We start from the raw sequence: 16,529 nt of genomic DNA, 5'->3' as shown, positions 1-16,529 counted from the left end.
AGTTATGGCTATGTGCGTGTTACTCCCTCCGTCCAGTGAAAAGTGTACATATAGAGATTTTAAGACAAATTATGGAGTGGAGTGAAGAATGCATTGGAAAAGTTCAAGCCACCATCTTTTCTCTCTTTAATTACCCAACCCCCAACAAATGCATGTAGAAATTAAGAAGACCATGTGTAGAATGCTATTGGTCTTGATTACCGTGATGAGAGAGAAACATTTTTTTCCACTTTAAAGTGCATTGCGAAGATATATGTACATTCTTTTATGGACAAATTTTTGAGCCAAATGTACACTCTTCACCGGACGGAGTGAGTATATGCACGTAAAAACTAAAAAAAATGCCTACACATTACTATGCAAGAAATCACCATTTTACCTTTTTTTTTTGAACTTCCATTTCACGTTTCTTTTTTTTAGCACTTCATTTCACCTTTCTTATTCTTTCCAAAGCGATCACGAGTAAACATAACCCCGACAAATGGAAGATTAAGTAAAAGAGATGGGGAGGAAAGTAAATTAGAAAAATGACGGAATATAAATAGTCCAAAGCCCTTCTCCCTCGTGGCTCTATCCCCTGCGCCTCCATTGCCTCCCCCCCGGTTCCTTCCTCCTCCCCTCCCAAACGGCTGCGCGCTACCCCAGTCACCTGCTAAAACCTTCTCCACTGTCCGCGTGCGAGCGCTCATAAACAGAGCACGCGCGCCAGCCGGGCTTGGGTGCAGAAGGATTCGGGAGGAGGAGGCGGCGGCAGCGGCGGCGGCGGCGGAGATTCCCGGCGAGATGAAGTACGTGCTGGTCACCGGTGGTGTTGTGAGCGGCCTCGGCAAGGGCGTCACGGCCAGCAGCATCGGCGTCGTCCTCAAGGCGTGCGGTCTCCGCATTACGTCCATCAAGATCGGTACGTGCCCGCCGCCGGCCGTGCGATGTTTTCCTTCCTCGTGTTCAAGAAACCGCCTTTTCAGGAGCCTGAAAAGGCGCTGTTTGGGGTTTACCGGGAGGGAGTTGCCTTTGTGGTTCTCGCGCCCGCCCTCGATCCGATTTCCGGGGAAAGATTTGATTTGCTTTCGTTACGATTCCATTTCCCTTTTTGGAGCGATTCGTGCGGCTCAAGGATGCGGGTGGGAGTAGGTGTAGGGAGGCCCCGCCCCGGGATTCTTGGCTGGGTCTGGTGGAAAGCCCCTCGTTCGAACATTCCGCCCGGGGTTTTAGGGGTCGTGGTGTAGGAGTGGATATGTGATGTTGATTACCTTGCCAATCTTTGGCTTCTGCGCGCGTGAGAGACAGATTTTATTATATCTTCCATTTGAAGAGATTGCTTCTAGTGGCCTAGTGGGAGAGAGCTTTTAGACCAGCAAAGGGAAACTCGGCCCCGGTTTCTACTTTAGTAGCAGACCTTCTCGGGGGGCTACTAAGATCTTTTACGCGGTGCTGATTTGGGGCGAGGAATAAATGTTTGAGGTCTCAACTGAACAATGGTGGCCCATGAAAGAAAGCTTCTGACTTTTCCTTCACTGTCTAGCACTTAGAGCATCTCTATCAGACCCCTTAAATCGTGAAACTGAAAATGCGGTTTTCAGTTCGCGGAAAACGCATTTTAAGGGTTGCTTTGAGCTGCGGCCGAGCAGACCCCTTAAACTTAGACTGTAAAACCGAATATTGGCGTATATTCTTCCCCACGTCGTCTTCTTCCTCTCGCTCGTGTCCACGGCCAGCTACCTCGCTCCTACAAAGCCCGCGGACAGCGCACAAAGAGGCCAAATACAGTGCCGCTGACGTCCAGGATGGCTCGCGCGAAGCGCCCCAGCATCGCCGTCACCGTCGATGCTTGAATTGGCCCAGAAGCTAGCTAGCGCCGGCGTGGAATCGATCCAGGAGCTAGCTAATTGATCGACCCAGGAGCTAGCTAGCTAGCACCCGTCGCCATGGCCAATCGATATATAGCTTCCCTCGTCATAGCTGTCAAATACGGAGCCGCCGGTGTCACGGAGCCGCCGCATCCCGTTCCTCTTCCTCGCGTCGAGCACGAAACGGGATCAGCCATGGCCGCAGGCACGCGCTCGATTCTTTTGCAGTGCAGAATTTTGTTGGAGCAGGGAGAAATCGACGGCTGGAGACGGGTGGTACGGACGGCGGCGCGCGGAGAGAGGCGGCGGAAGGACCCGGTTCGTGGCCTGTATATTGTCCTCGAACCTGTAGAACTAGGGGTCGGACGCTCGCGTTTACGGTGTCCTGTAAAATATTTACGGTTCCGCGAACTTTTAAGGGGTCTGTTCTGGACACAAAATTGGTCTGGAACTGTAAACTCGCCGGAATTTTACAGGTTTGGCGTTTTTAAGGGGTCTGCTAGAGATGCTCTTATGCCGATGCAATCTGTGGCCAATATTTCCGGACAATGATCTCTGCAAGTTACTTGGCGAGTTCCCAAATATCTGAACAAACTCTCAGATTTGAGCTGATATGTTTTCATCCTTTTGTGTCCGTGGTAGGAAGTTGGAACAGGTGGTGTGAAAAAGACTGGGTTTCCCCTCCCCTCGTATTTGTCTTTGAGATGCCTCGTGCTCTGCAGGCCTCATGGATGCTGTTTAGAATATGCTGATCTAGATATGGCCGTGTCACGAACCATTAGATGCCAGCTTAGCGTGTTGGAATCTTTGACTTGATTCATTGTCATACTACATGTTTTGTTTGCTCCTAATTATTCTTATCCAGTATCACCTAAACACTGCTTTGTTTTTGCTGTTGTAATCTTGTAGCCTTGTGGCTTCCTGTACCATTGCGGCACTTGGGGCTTGATTGTTCCTTTTGCCTTGTAGAACTGGTGGCGGCAGGCCAGCTAATACTTGCTTGATTGCTCCTAGTTGCTTGCTTTTGGCCTCATGAGCTTGACATTTTATATTTGCTTTATCTCAATATGCAGATCCTTACCTCAACACTGATGCTGGGACTATGTCCCCGTTCGAGCACGGTGAAGTGTTTGTGTTAGATGATGGTGGCGAGGTACTGACATAGGACCAAGTCCAAGTGTGACAATTGCTAGGGAATGTTTGCTCACCTCATCAAGTATTGTCTTGTGCATCTTGCAGGTGGACTTGGATCTTGGGAATTATGAGAGGTTTCTTGATATTAAACTCACCCGGGACAATAATATAACTACTGGAAAGATCTACCAGGTAAGCTAATTATTTTCTCATTCTAAAACTTTATCTATATGGCTTTCGGGTCTGCAATCAGGAACAGTGCGTATTTAAAGCCACACCCTCAGTTCTTGGGCATCCAAACATTCAAGAATTGTTAAACGTTTCAGTCGATGTTGACGTTGATATACTTGTACTTCATAGGAAGGAAAAGGATGTATTTGTTGTGTTATGTCACTAGAGTGCAGAGTACATTAAGAATGAAGAGAATTTATAGTACTCCCTCCATTCACAAATATAAGATGTTCTAGTAACTTTTTTCTGAATCGGATGTATATAGACACGGTTTAGTGTTTTTGTTCACTCATTTCAGTCCGTATGTAGTCCATATTGAAATATCCAAAACATCTTATATTTGTGAATGGAGGGAGTGCTATTGAACAACAAGGATATATATGGGCACTAGCATGTCTAATATGTGACATGGTGAATACAGTTTTTTTTAGAGCTTTCGCCTTTCGGCTTTTTTTCATTAAACGAAAGCTTCTCCGACCGAATAATCTCAGTCAGAAAGCCAGGGATAACAGAGTAATTTATTACAACATCTGAAGCTAAAGCTTCTCATACCAAGCTGTTCTGAAATTTCTTATTTGCTTTTTTTTGTTCATGACAGTCTGTTATTGACAAGGAGAGGAAAGGGGAATACCTGGGAAAGACTGTCCAGGTGAGGACCACATTATGCACACCATTTTTTTTCCTGGTAACTACTGTATGTATGTTTCTTCAAGTGCTTATCATTAAACCTATCGATCATCAAGGTTGTGCCACACATTACAAATGCCATACAAGACTGGATCGAGCGTGTTGCTATGATACCTGTGGATGGCATGGGCGGACCAGCTGATGTCTGTGTGATCGAACTGGGTGGAACAATTGGTGGGCATGAGATAATTAGTTATTTTATTTGTTTATTTATGTTGATTAGCTGATGTCTGTAGCTTGATTTTGTTCTCACTACTGCTACAGGTGATATTGAATCTATGCCATTTATTGAAGCTTTGGGTCAATTCTCGTATCGTGTTGGTGAGGAACTTACACATTTATATTGATACATAAAAAACTGTACTGTCTTTGCTGGGTTAGAGGGAACTTATCTTCTTTTGGATATTATTTTGGTTGCCAGGACCTGGTAACTTCTGTTTGGTGCATGTCAGTCTTGTTCCAGTTCTGAATGTTGTTGGTGAACAGGTAGCCAAATTCCCTGGTTTATTGTTTTACGATGTACTCCCTCTGTAAACTTTTATAAGACGTTTTAGGTCACTGTGGTCTTATAAAAGTTTACAGAGGTAGTATATCTTAATAGGTGAACAAAATCATTTTAATGTCACTGCCTAATATTCGTCATTTTTATTTACTTTGATAGAAAACCAAGCCGACTCAACACAGTGTGCGTGGTTTAAGGGGACTTGGCCTCACCCCAAATATTTTAGCTTGTCGCAGTACAAAGGTTAGCTAGCCCTTATTTACTTTGATGTTGTATGTTACTTATATTTGTTTGTATTATTAATCTCATTTTTCGCACTTGTATTTGACAGGAACTGGAAGAAAATGTGAAAGAGAAACTCTCCCAGTTCTGCCATGTGCCGGTAATTGAACTGTAAATGTTATTGTTAGTGATTGCTTCATATTCTTGGTAGCTAATTTCCCCTGATAGCTCATGAACAAATTTGTTCTGTAGGCAGCAAACATTGTCACTCTGTATGATGTTTCCAATATTTGGCGTATTCCTTTGTTGCTACGGGTATAGCACATCTCATCCTCTGTAGTAATTCATTTTTGGTTCCTCAACATTTCTGTTTAGTGCTGAATCCTATTTTGTCCCATAGGACCAAAAGGCGCATGAAGCTATTCTTAAAGTTCTGAACCTTGAAAGGTTTGCCTATAAATATCTAGTCAGTACGTTTTTGTTCAAGCTGTAGTGTGTCAGTGCAATAAATATTTACGTGTACACATTTGCAGCTTTCCTCGTGAGCCAAAGTTGGATGAATGGGTTGCAAGAGCTACTATGTTTGACACCCTTCAGGATACTGTTAGTTTTTCCCACTTTGATTGTTGGCTGTTGCCCTCAAGTCTTTTTATTCTTATTAGTTCCAAGTGACTAATGGTTTCATTTCAGGTACGCATTGCTATGGTTGGAAAGTACACTGGTCTATCTGATTCCTATCTCTCTGTGTTGAAAGTGAGTTAGATTTGCACAGCTATACTAGCCTTTTATGGCTTCTAAATGTTTGCTACTGTCTAACAGTCGAATCCGATGCAATTGCACAATTGTAGGCCCTCTTGCATGCTTCAGTTTATTGCCACAGAAAGCTTGTTGTTGATTGGGTTGCTTCTACAGACCTTGAGGACTCTACCAAAATTGAGGTTTGGCAGTCTCCTATTGTTCTATCTGCTCGATCTGGGCTGTTTTCTTTTCTTACACGACCCTTTTTTCTTCTTCTTAGGCACCTGATGCTTACAAAGCAGCTTGGAATTTATTGAAGGTGAGGACTTTTCACCACCAAAAATGTTCTACACTCGAAGCTGAATGGTGCCACGTGTATGATTTGTGTCAAATTTTAATTTCCATCATGATTATCTAAAGGTCTTTCATTTCAGAGTGCTGATGGCATTTTAGTACCTGGTGGCTTTGGAGATAGAGGCGTTCAAGGAAAAATTCTGGCTGCTAAGTATGCCCGTGAAAACAATGTACCATATCTTGGTATATGTCTTGGAATGCAGATGGCTGTCGTAGAGTTTGCTAGGCATGTCATGAATCTCCCTCATGCGAACAGCACTGAATTTGACCCCAATGCCAAGACCCCATGTGTTATTTTTATGCCTGAGGTAATTATTTTGTGAAATTCACAACTTCTGTTATTAATGATCACGCTGGTTGCCATAAAAATTAATGGTAACAAAGCAACTTTTTATCAGTCCCATCCATACTTTGGAGTTAGATTTCTATTCTTTTTTGTTTTAGGGTTCCAAAACACATATGGGTGGCACAATGCGCCTAGGATCAAGGAGGACATTCTTCAAGGTTGCTGATTGCAAGTCAGCTAAATTGTGAGTGTATATAGTCCCTTCTCTAATCATTTCCCTATGCCTAGGTTTCATTTTATTAGCATTCTCCTTACATAGTTGTGAGCTTTCTCACTATTTTTTTAGGTATGGAAATGCGGACTATGTCGATGAGAGGCACCGGCACAGATATGAGGTCCGGCTTTAATAATTGTGTGTTTATAGCTGTGATGAACATACGAGTACATTAAGTTCTTGCCTATTCACGTTGGTCTGAGACATGTTTCTCTTCACAGGTGAATCCTGATATGGTGCCAGAATTTGAAAACGCTGGACTTAAGTTTGTTGGCAAAGATGAGAGTGACAGGAGAATGGAGGTTTGACTAAACCACGACTTGCTTGAGAATCTTTCATTTCATAAACACTCACGCCTTGATCAAGTTGCTAATTTTCTAGATAATCGAGATACCCAATCACCAGTATTTCGTTGGCGCACAGTTTCATCCTGAATTCAAGTCAAGACCTGCGAAACCTTCTCCACTATTTGTTGGTAAGCTGTTTGATGTCTGTTGACCTGTTGAGGAACATTTGCCCTATCATGCTTTGAAATGGAAACATGTGCTTAAAAACCATATGTTAATCCTCGTTTGCATTTTAGGCCTAATCGCCGCCTCATCTGGGCAATTGGACAAAGTGCTGCAGGGCTGCTCCAATGGCCATGTGATTCCTGGCAAACATCAATTCAGCAATGGTCCATACACGCCGGCTGCACACCAAAACACAAACGGGCATGCGAAGAAGCTTGCCAATGGTGTAGCGAATGGAACATACTATCCCAATGGGAATGGTGTCCATGCCTAGCAAGTTCAAGGATGTTCTCACCCTCCTTTTTTACATTTTTGCAGTTGGTTGTTGAATCAGTTTTGTCGTGGCTGGCTAAGCTACCATGGTCGCTCGAGGAAGAAAAAGTTCTGTACTCGATGTGGACTGTCTGCAGGGGATTGTGCTCGTTCGGTGGTTTTTAGTGAAAGAACCGAGCTGGATCTGCGTGAGTGGTGTGCTTCTTCTCTTCTCTACCAATTTCTGTAACAAGACAGCAGAAGTAGGTAAGAAGAGTTTCCGTGCTGTATATCTGAAAAAGGAAAGGCTGGACGTTGTATTTGTTTCGAGAGTTGGTGTTGAGATGTAAGCGAATTTGGGTGTTCGGCAGTTTGTATTTGGACGCGGTTTTGTGCTTTTGCACAAATAAGTTGATGCTTTATATCATGTATCTGACTGCTTTGTTATAGTGCTTTGCATGCTTTTAAGCCTATAGGGAAATTTTATTGTAGTAACATATAAAACAATAAATTAGTTTCATTAGGTTAATCATATAATATATTTTCGTGCCGTATAGATTTGACGTGGATATCAGCATATTTTTCTATCTATATTTCATCAAATATCGAGAAGTTTGACTTCAGATGGTTATATTAATTTGGAATCTTGGATTATCATGTGTCGAGAAGTTTAGCAGTGATGTTTTGTACTTCCTCAGTAAAGAAATATAAGAGCATTTGGATCACTATTTTAATAATCTAAACGCTCTTATATTTCTCTAGTGATCTAAACGTTCTTATGTTTCTTCTACAGAGGGAGTACTTGTCTGTCTCATGTGTTGAGAGTTTAGCAATGATGTTTCGTATACTACTAGTCTGTCAGGATTACGAGTGTTCGGTTGATGTTATGTTCAATTGGATTTGAGATACTGTTTCGTCGGTCAGGATTGAGTGTTTGACTGCGGTCATGAGGTAGTAGATTTTGGGGTGTTTTGTGTGTTTGGTTGGGGTATTGTAACAGAACGAGCTGGTTTCTTAGGGAATGTTTGAGCTAGGTGTTCGCACATGAAACACGTCACCATGTACTCTCGGTGCTGGAGATGATGCATTGTAGCTCACGACAAAGGAGACCTGTTCGGAAGCGCGGTACACAAGCAGTTCAGTGGGTGCTTTTGTAAACCCGAAGCCCCGCTCGTTGTGTGTGTTGGGGGGGGGGGGGGGGGGGGTTGGATGTATAGTGCGTATGGTCTGCCCTAGGTCGATCTGACCGCCTCGTGGATCTCTACCCTTCAATTTTGAAGAACGAGAAGCATGATCCTACCTCCGTCCTGGTTTGTTGGCCCCCATTGCATTTTGAGTCAAATTTTGACCATAGATTGGACTAACAAAATGTTCATGCATGTTACTAAAAATTATATCATTGAAAACTATGTTAAGATACGAATCCAACGATATAACTTTTGTTGACATGCATTAACATTTTGTTAGCTAAATTTTTGTCAAAATTTGGCACAAACTACAAAGGTGACCTATAAATCAGGACAGAGGTAGTACAAGGAAAGTATATGAACACACAAAAAAATACTTCTTCATTCCTAAATGTAAGTCTTTTTAGGGATTCCAATATGGACTGCATACGAGGCCAAATGGGTGAATCCACACTCTAAAATAGGTATATATACATCCGTATGTAGTTCGTATTGAAATATCTAAAAAACTTATATTTAGAAACGAAGGGAGTAGTAGATTGATTTGTTCGATTGTGTGTTGTTTAATCGGCCGTCACCTCCAACATATATAAAAGGCGTATGGACTTCCCGTACAAAAGAAAAGGACTCCAAATTTCATCTAAAAACTTCAAACTTAACCGAACTCGGATTTAGGTATGCCTGAGACAACAGTTCGGTTTTTGGTTTCTACAGGCCATATACTACCTCGGATGGAGACGTTGTCAAAAGAAAATCTAACCGCTTTGTGTTGAACACTTTTTCGTCTGAGGCCATTTGGATGTCTTTACGGGTCCATCTTTAGCTTCTGGTCGGGGTTTAACTGACGTAATCGGATTTAGAGTTCCTTGTCACCTTGTCACCTCCCTCGGATTCCGAGACCTAAAATTTTATGACCTCGGATTTCCTATGACCTTGGATTGCACATGACATGGGATGGCCTAGACCTCGGACTGCCCAACGAGATTTTTCAGCATGATCTTGTTTTGGCTCCATAGGTCGCATACAACCTCAGATTGAAATGATTTATATATCAAAATTGATTGGATCGACGAGACGAAGACATTTCATGTAAATAACTCTTTCACCTGAGGTCATCTTGAAGGAATAATCGGCCAAACAGTACTCCAGAACCCTTAATCCCAATACTCCGAGCCCAGTTCGGCCCCTAAGATGAGGTCGGATGGCAATGACCTAAACATAAGAGTTGCCTGCTTCAATAATACGGAACCCTTTCATGTTGAAAACATTTTATTTGAAGCCATCTTAACTATGGTTTGCCATGCCAAAATTTGACGTCAACACATGCCCTCCTGTTTTTCGGCAAATCTTACACGTCGAAAAATAACTTACACCGACTTGGTTCTAAGGACGATGTCAACACTCCATTGGCCATTTTCCATGTACTTAGGGTAATAAGTATATATCGGCCATCTATACTCTTAGGGATGATGACGGATGCCCGTGACATAATCACCTATGTCTGGCTAGACGATGGCGGATGCCATCAGACCAAGAGGGCCCTAAGAATATGTCTCCACCATCGGAGGAGCAAATCCCACTCTCGAGCTATGTAGTCCCTTGCCAAGCTTTTCGATGAACCTGTAAGTTGTCATTATGATCATCGTGTTATAGATGACGTTCGAGCAACCGCAAAGTCTAAGGAACTAAATCACATGTTAACTCTCCATGTTATAACATTGGACTTCTGAGATATTACCTCAAAAGTATACCAAACAAGTTTGGGTCGATTCAATATGATCGTTCTTCTAACGTCATATTCTTGAAGTTGTTTTAGGACTATCGTTACACTTAACGATATCCTAAGATCCAGAAAACATGACCACCAACAACACTTGAGCTAGTCTTAGAGGCGAGACTAGGAATCATATTTTACCTATCACAACACACGTGCATATGAGTTTTCCACTGAATTGCACATTCCAGGATCATAGCAGTTTTAGCATAGAATATGAACTCTTAGTTATGAACATGGAAATATAATAATACAATATTATTGCCTCTAGGGCATATTTTCAACACCAAGTAAGGAGTAGCGCAGCAGGAACAACAAAAAGCAAATCAATGGTAAGGGAACAAAAGTACCCAAGGCCTTCTACCTTTCCCCCTATTCTCCCACCTCCTTCCTCGTTGAGAGTCGTCGCAAGCCAAGGACTGGCTCCGGCCCCTCTCCTCTCTAACGACATTGCCGTCGAAGATGGTAAGGGAGAAGAGTGGGGTAGCTCTTGTACATAGCAAATTTAGGTTTGATGTATGCTACCTCTTGAGCTTGCATTGGTTTTCCCTTGAAGAGGAAAGGGTGATGCAGCAAAGTAGCGTAAGTATTTCCCTCAGTTTTGGGAACTAAGGTATCAATCCAGTAGGAGACGACGCACAAGTCACTGAATACCTGCACAAACAATCAAGAACTTGCAACCAACGCGATAAAGGGGTTGTCAACCCCTTCACAGTCACTCTCAAAAGTGAGATCTGATAAAGATAATAAAGTAAATTTTTTTGGTATTTTTTATGTATAGATTGGAAAGTAAAGATTGCAAAATAGTAAACGAGATTCAATTATATGGAAAAGAGACTTTATCTAATGGAAAAGAGACCCGGGGGCCATAGGTTTCACTAGTGGCTTCTATCGAGATAGCACGTATTACGGTGGGTGAACAAATTACTGCCGAGCAATTGATAGAAAAGCACATAATTATGATGACATCTAAGGCAATGATCATGAACATAGGCATCACGTCCGTGTCAAGTAGACCGACTCCTGCCTGCATCTACTACTATTACTCCACACATCGACCTCTATCCAGCATGCATCTAGAGTATTAAGTTCATAAGAATGGAGTAACACATTAAGTAAGATGACATGATGTAGAGGGATAAACTCAAGCAATATGATATAAACCCCATCTTTTTATCCTCGATGGCAATAATACAATACGTGCCTTGTTGCCCCTACTGTCACTGGGAAAGGACACCGCAAGATTGAACCCAAAGCTAAGCACTTTTCCCATGGCAAGAAAGACCAATCTAGTAGGCCAAACTAAATCGGTAATTCGAAGAGACTTGCAAAGATATCAAATCATGCATATAAGAATCCAGAGAAGAACCAAATAATATTCATAGATAATCTTGATCATAAATCCACAATTCATTGGATCTCGGCAAACACACCGCAAAAGAGTATTACATCGAATAGATCTCCAAGAACATCGAGGAGAACTTTGTGTTGAGAATCAAAGAGAGAGAAGAAGCCATCTAGCTAATAATTATGGACCCGAAGGTCTGTGGTAAACTACTCACGCTTCATCAGAGAGGTAATGGTGTTGATGTAGAAGCCCTCCGTGATCGAATCCCCCTCCGGCAGATCGCCGAAAAAGGCCCCAAGATGGGATCTCACGGGTACAGAAGGTTGCGGCGGTGGAAAAGTGGTTTCGTGGCTCCCCTTGATGTTTTTAGGGTATAAGAGTATATATAGGCGAAAGAACTAGGTCTGTGGAGCTATGAGGGGCCCACGAGGGTGGGGGCGCGCCTACCCCCTGGGTGCGCTCTCCTGCCTCGTGGACACCTCGTTGCGTCTCCGACTTCATCTCCAAGTCTTCTAGTTTGCTTTCGGTCCAAGAAAGATCATCGTGAAGGTTTCATTCCGTTTGGACTCCATTTGGTATTCCTTTTCTGCAAAACTCTAAAATAGGCAAAAAAAGAAACAGAGCACCGGGCCTTCGGTTAACAGGTTAGTCTCAAAAATAATATAAAAGATCTTATTAAAGCCCATTAAACATCCAAAACAGATAATATAATAGCATGGAATAATAAAAAATTATAGATACATTGGAGATGTATCAAGCATCCCCAAGCTTAATTCCTGCTTGTCCTCGAGTAGGTAAATGATAAAAACAGAATTTTTATGTGGAATGCTACCTAACATATTTATCAATGTAATTTTCTTTATTGTGGCATGAATGTTCAGATCCGAAAGATTCAAGACAAAAGTTTAATATTTACATAAAAACAATAATACTTCAAGCATACTATTAAAGCAATCATGTCTTCTCAAAATAACATGGCCAAAGAAAGCTATCCCAACAAAATCATATAGTCTGATTATGCTCTATCTTCATCACACAAAGTATTTAATCATGCACAACCCCGATGACAAGCCAAGCAATTGTTTCATACTTTTGATGTTCTCAAACTTTTTCAATCTTCACGCAATACATGAGCGTGAGCCATGGACATAGCACTATAGGTGGAATAGAATGGTGGTTGTGGAGAAGACAAAAAGGAGAAGATAGTCTCACATCAACTAGGCGTATCAACGGGCTATGGAGATGCCCATCAATAAATATCAATGTGAGTGAGTAGGGATTGCCATGCAATGGATGCACTAGAGTTATAAGTGTACGAAAGCTCAAAAAGAAACTAAATGGGTGTGCATCCAACTTGCTTGCTCACGAAGACCTAGGGCATTTTGAGGAAGCCCATCATTAGAATATACAAGCCAAGTTCTATAATGAAAAATTCCCACTAGTATATGAAAGTGTCAACATAGGAGACTCTCTAGCATGAAGATCATGGTGCTACTTTGAAGCACAAGTGGGGAAAAGGATAGTAGCATTGCCCCTTCTCTCTTTTTCTCTCATTTTTTTATTTGGGCCTTTTCTCTTTTTTATAGCCTCTTTTTTTCTTCTTTTTTTGTCTGGAGTCTCATCCCGACTTGTGGGGGAATCATAGTCTCCATCATCCTTTCCTCACTGGGACAACGCTCTAATAATGAAGATCATCACACTTTTATTTACTTACAACTCAAGAATTACAACATAATACTTAGAACAAAATATGACACTATGTGAATGCCTCTGGCGGTGTATCGGGATGTGCAATGATTCAAGAGTGACATGTATGAAAAATTATGAACGGTGGCTTTGCCACAAATACGATGTGAACTACATGATCATGCAAAGCAATATGACAATGATGGAGCGTGCCATAATAAATAGAACGGTGGAAAGTTGCATGGCAATATATTTCGGAATGGCTATGGAAATGCCATAATAGGTAGGTATGGTGGCTGTTTTGAGGAAGGTATATGGTACCGGCGAAAGTTTCGCGGTACTAGAGAGGCTAGCAATGGTGGAAGGGTGAGAGTGCATATAATCCATGGACTCAACATTAGTCATAAAGAACTCATATACTTATTGCAAAAATTTATTAGTCATTGAAACAAAGTACTACGCGCATGCTCCTAGGGGAATATATTGGTAGTAAGTGACCATCGCTCGTCCCCGACCGCCACTCATAAGGAAGACAATCAATAAATAAATCATGCTCCAACTTCATCACATAACGGTTCACCATACGTGCATGCTACTGGAATCACAACCTTTAGCACAAGTATCTCTCAAATCCACAACTACTCTACTAGCATGACTCTAATATCCCCAACTTCATTTCTCAAAACAATCATAAAGAATCAAACTTCTCATAGTATTCAATGCACTTTATATGATTTTTTTATTATACCCATCTTTGATGCCCATCATATTAGGACTAATTTTATAACCAAAGCAAATTACCATGCTGTTCTAAACTCAAAATAATATAAGTGAAGCATGAGAGATTAACACTTTCTATAAAATAAAACCACCGCCGTGCTCTAAAAATATATAAGTGGAGCACTAGAGCAATATTGTCTAGCTCAAAAGATATAAGTGAAGCACATAGAGTATTCTAATATATTCCGATTCATGCCTGTCTCTCCCAAAAGGTGTGTACATCAAGAATGATTGTGGTAAACTAAAAATAAAAGACTCAAATCATACAAGACGCTCCAAACAAAACACATATCATGTGGTGAATAAAAATACAGCCTCAAGTAAAGTTACCGATAGATGAAGACGAAAGAGGGGATGCCTTCCGGGGCATCCCCAAGATTAGGCTTTTGGTTGTCCTTGAATTTTACCTTGGGGTGCCTTGGGATTCCCCAAGCTTAGGCTCTTGCCACTCCTTATTCCAAAATCCATCAAATCTTTACCCAAAACTTGAAAACTTCACAACACAAAACTTCAACAGAAAATCTCATGAGCTCCGTTAGTATAAAAAAATAAACCATCACTTTAAGGTACTGTAATGAACTCATTATTTATTTATATTGGTGTTAAACCTACTGTATTCCAATTTCTCTATGGTTCATACCCCCCGATACTACTCATAGATTCATCAAAATAAGCAAACAACACACGAAAAACCGAATCTGTCAAAAACAGAACAGTCTGTAGAAATCTGTAACTTTAGAATACTTCTGTAACTCCAAAAATTCTGAAATAAATTGGTGGACATGAGGAATTTGTCTATTAATCTTATGAAAAAAGAATCAACCTAAAAGCACTCTTATGTAAAAAATGACAGCCATTCTCGGTAGCGCAAAAGTTTCTATTTTTTACAGCAAGATCGCAAAGACTTCACCCAAGTCTTCCCAAAGTTTCTACTTGGCACAAACACTAATTTAAAACATAAAACCACATATAAACATAAGATATAAAAATTATTTATTACTAAACAGGAGCAAAAAGAAAAGAATAAAAATAAAATTGGGTTGCCTCCCAACAAGCGCTATCGTTTAACGCCCCTAGCTAGGCATAAAAACAAGAATAGATCTAGGTATTGCCATCTTTGGTAGGCAATCCATAAGTGGCTCTCATAATATATTCATAAGGCAATTCAGTTTTCTTCCTAGTAAAGTGTTCCATGCCTTTCCTTAACGGAAATTGGAATCTAATGTTTCCTTCTTTCATATCAATAATTGCACCAATCGTTCTAAGGAAAGGTCTACCAAGAATAATAGGACATGCAGGATTGCAATCTATATCAAGAACAATGAAATCTACAGGCACATAATTCCTATTTGCAACAATAAGAACATCATTAATCCGTCCAATAGGTTTCTTAATGGTGGAATCCGCAAGATGCAAATTTAAAGAACAATCATCAAATTCACGGAAACCTAGCACATCACATAAAGTTTTTGGAATCATGGAAACACTAGCACCCAAATCACACAAAGCATAACATTCATAATCTTTAATCTTAATTTTAATAGTAGGTTCCCACTCATCATAATATTTTATAGGGATAGAAACTTCTAGTTCAAGCTTTTCTTCAAGATTGCATCAAAGCATCAATGATATGTTTAGTAAAAGTTTTATTTTGATTATAAGCATGAGGAGAATTTAACACGGATTGCAACAAGGAAATACAATCTATTAAAGAACAATTATCATAATTAAATTCCTTAAAATCCAAAATAGTGGGTTCATTGCTATTTAAAGTCTTGACCTCTTCAATCCCACTTTTATCAATTTTTGCATCTAGATCTAAAAACTCTGAATCATTGGGACGCCTTTTAACTAAAGTTGAATCATCTCCAGTCCCATCTTTTTCAAGATTCATATTGGAAAACGAAGATTTAATAGGAGTCACATCGATCACTTTTAGATCTTCATCATTATTATCATGAAAACTAGAAGAACACGCTTTCACAAACCAATCTTTTTTAGCACGCATCCTAGCAGTTCTTTGTTTGCACTCATCAATGGAAATTCTCATAGCTTTGAGAGACTCATTGATATCATGCTTAGGTGGAATAGATCTAAGTTTCAAAGAATCATCATCAAGAGAAATTCTATCCATGTTCCTATCCAACTCATTAATTTAATCAATTTTTCTTCAATCAAAGCATTGAAATTCTTGTGCAAACTCATAAATTATTTAACACTATTCTCTAAATCAGAGGGCATCTTATTAAAATTTTCATAAGAGTTGTTGTAGGAATTACGATAATTATTAGAGGAATTACTAGGAAACGGCCTAGGATCATCCTTTCCCAAGCTTGTGCAACATGCTCATGATCAAGTTCCTTAAAATTCAAAATATCATTCCTAAGGGAGATGATCTTAGCGGGAGGAAAATACTTAGAGATAAAATCATCTTTGCACTTATTCCATGAATCAATACTATTTTTAGGCAAAGATGAGAACCAAGTTTTAGCACGATCTCTAAGCGAAAACGAAAATAGCTTCAATTTAAAAATATCATTATCCACATCTTTCTTCTTTTGCATATCACACAAATCAATGAAGTTGTTTAGATGGGTTGCGGCATCTTCACTAGGAAGGCCAGAAAATTGATCTTTCATAACAAGATTCAACAAAGCGTCATTAATTTCACAAGATTCAGCATTGGTAGTAGGAGCAATCGGAGTGCTAATAAAA

General features: G+C 40.6%; 1 protein-coding gene across 2 annotated transcripts; it reads left to right on the top strand.

The window, feature by feature from the left end:
* The first annotated feature begins 563 nt into the window (after positions 1-563).
* On the top strand, positions 564-7,470 carry LOC123070130 (CTP synthase). Of its 2 annotated transcripts, XM_044493156.1 has the most exons (22): positions 564-901; positions 2,921-3,000; positions 3,087-3,173; positions 3,811-3,861; positions 3,956-4,073; positions 4,164-4,220; positions 4,321-4,385; positions 4,561-4,644; positions 4,733-4,783; positions 4,876-4,938; positions 5,024-5,070; positions 5,157-5,226; positions 5,314-5,376; positions 5,472-5,561; positions 5,642-5,680; positions 5,796-6,023; positions 6,160-6,245; positions 6,348-6,396; positions 6,497-6,577; positions 6,657-6,750; positions 6,859-7,011; positions 7,106-7,470. In XM_044493156.1, the coding sequence occupies exons 1-22, from the start codon at positions 784-786 to the stop codon at positions 7,114-7,116; spliced, it is 1,785 nt and encodes a 594-aa protein (XP_044349091.1). In that variant the 5' UTR covers positions 564-783; the 3' UTR covers positions 7,117-7,470. The 2 variants fall into 2 exon arrangements, with proteins under 2 accessions (XP_044349091.1, XP_044349090.1); XM_044493155.1 differs by having other exon boundaries at positions 6,859-7,470.
* The last annotated feature ends 9,059 nt before the right edge of the window (positions 7,471-16,529 follow it).

The sequence above is a fragment of the Triticum aestivum genome, chromosome 3B (assembly GCF_018294505.1).
Source record: "Triticum aestivum cultivar Chinese Spring chromosome 3B, IWGSC CS RefSeq v2.1, whole genome shotgun sequence".
NCBI lineage: Eukaryota > Viridiplantae > Streptophyta > Magnoliopsida > Poales > Poaceae > Triticum > Triticum aestivum.
The sequence above is the reverse complement of the archived record's forward strand: the minus strand, read 5'-3'. Positions and strand labels throughout refer to the sequence as shown.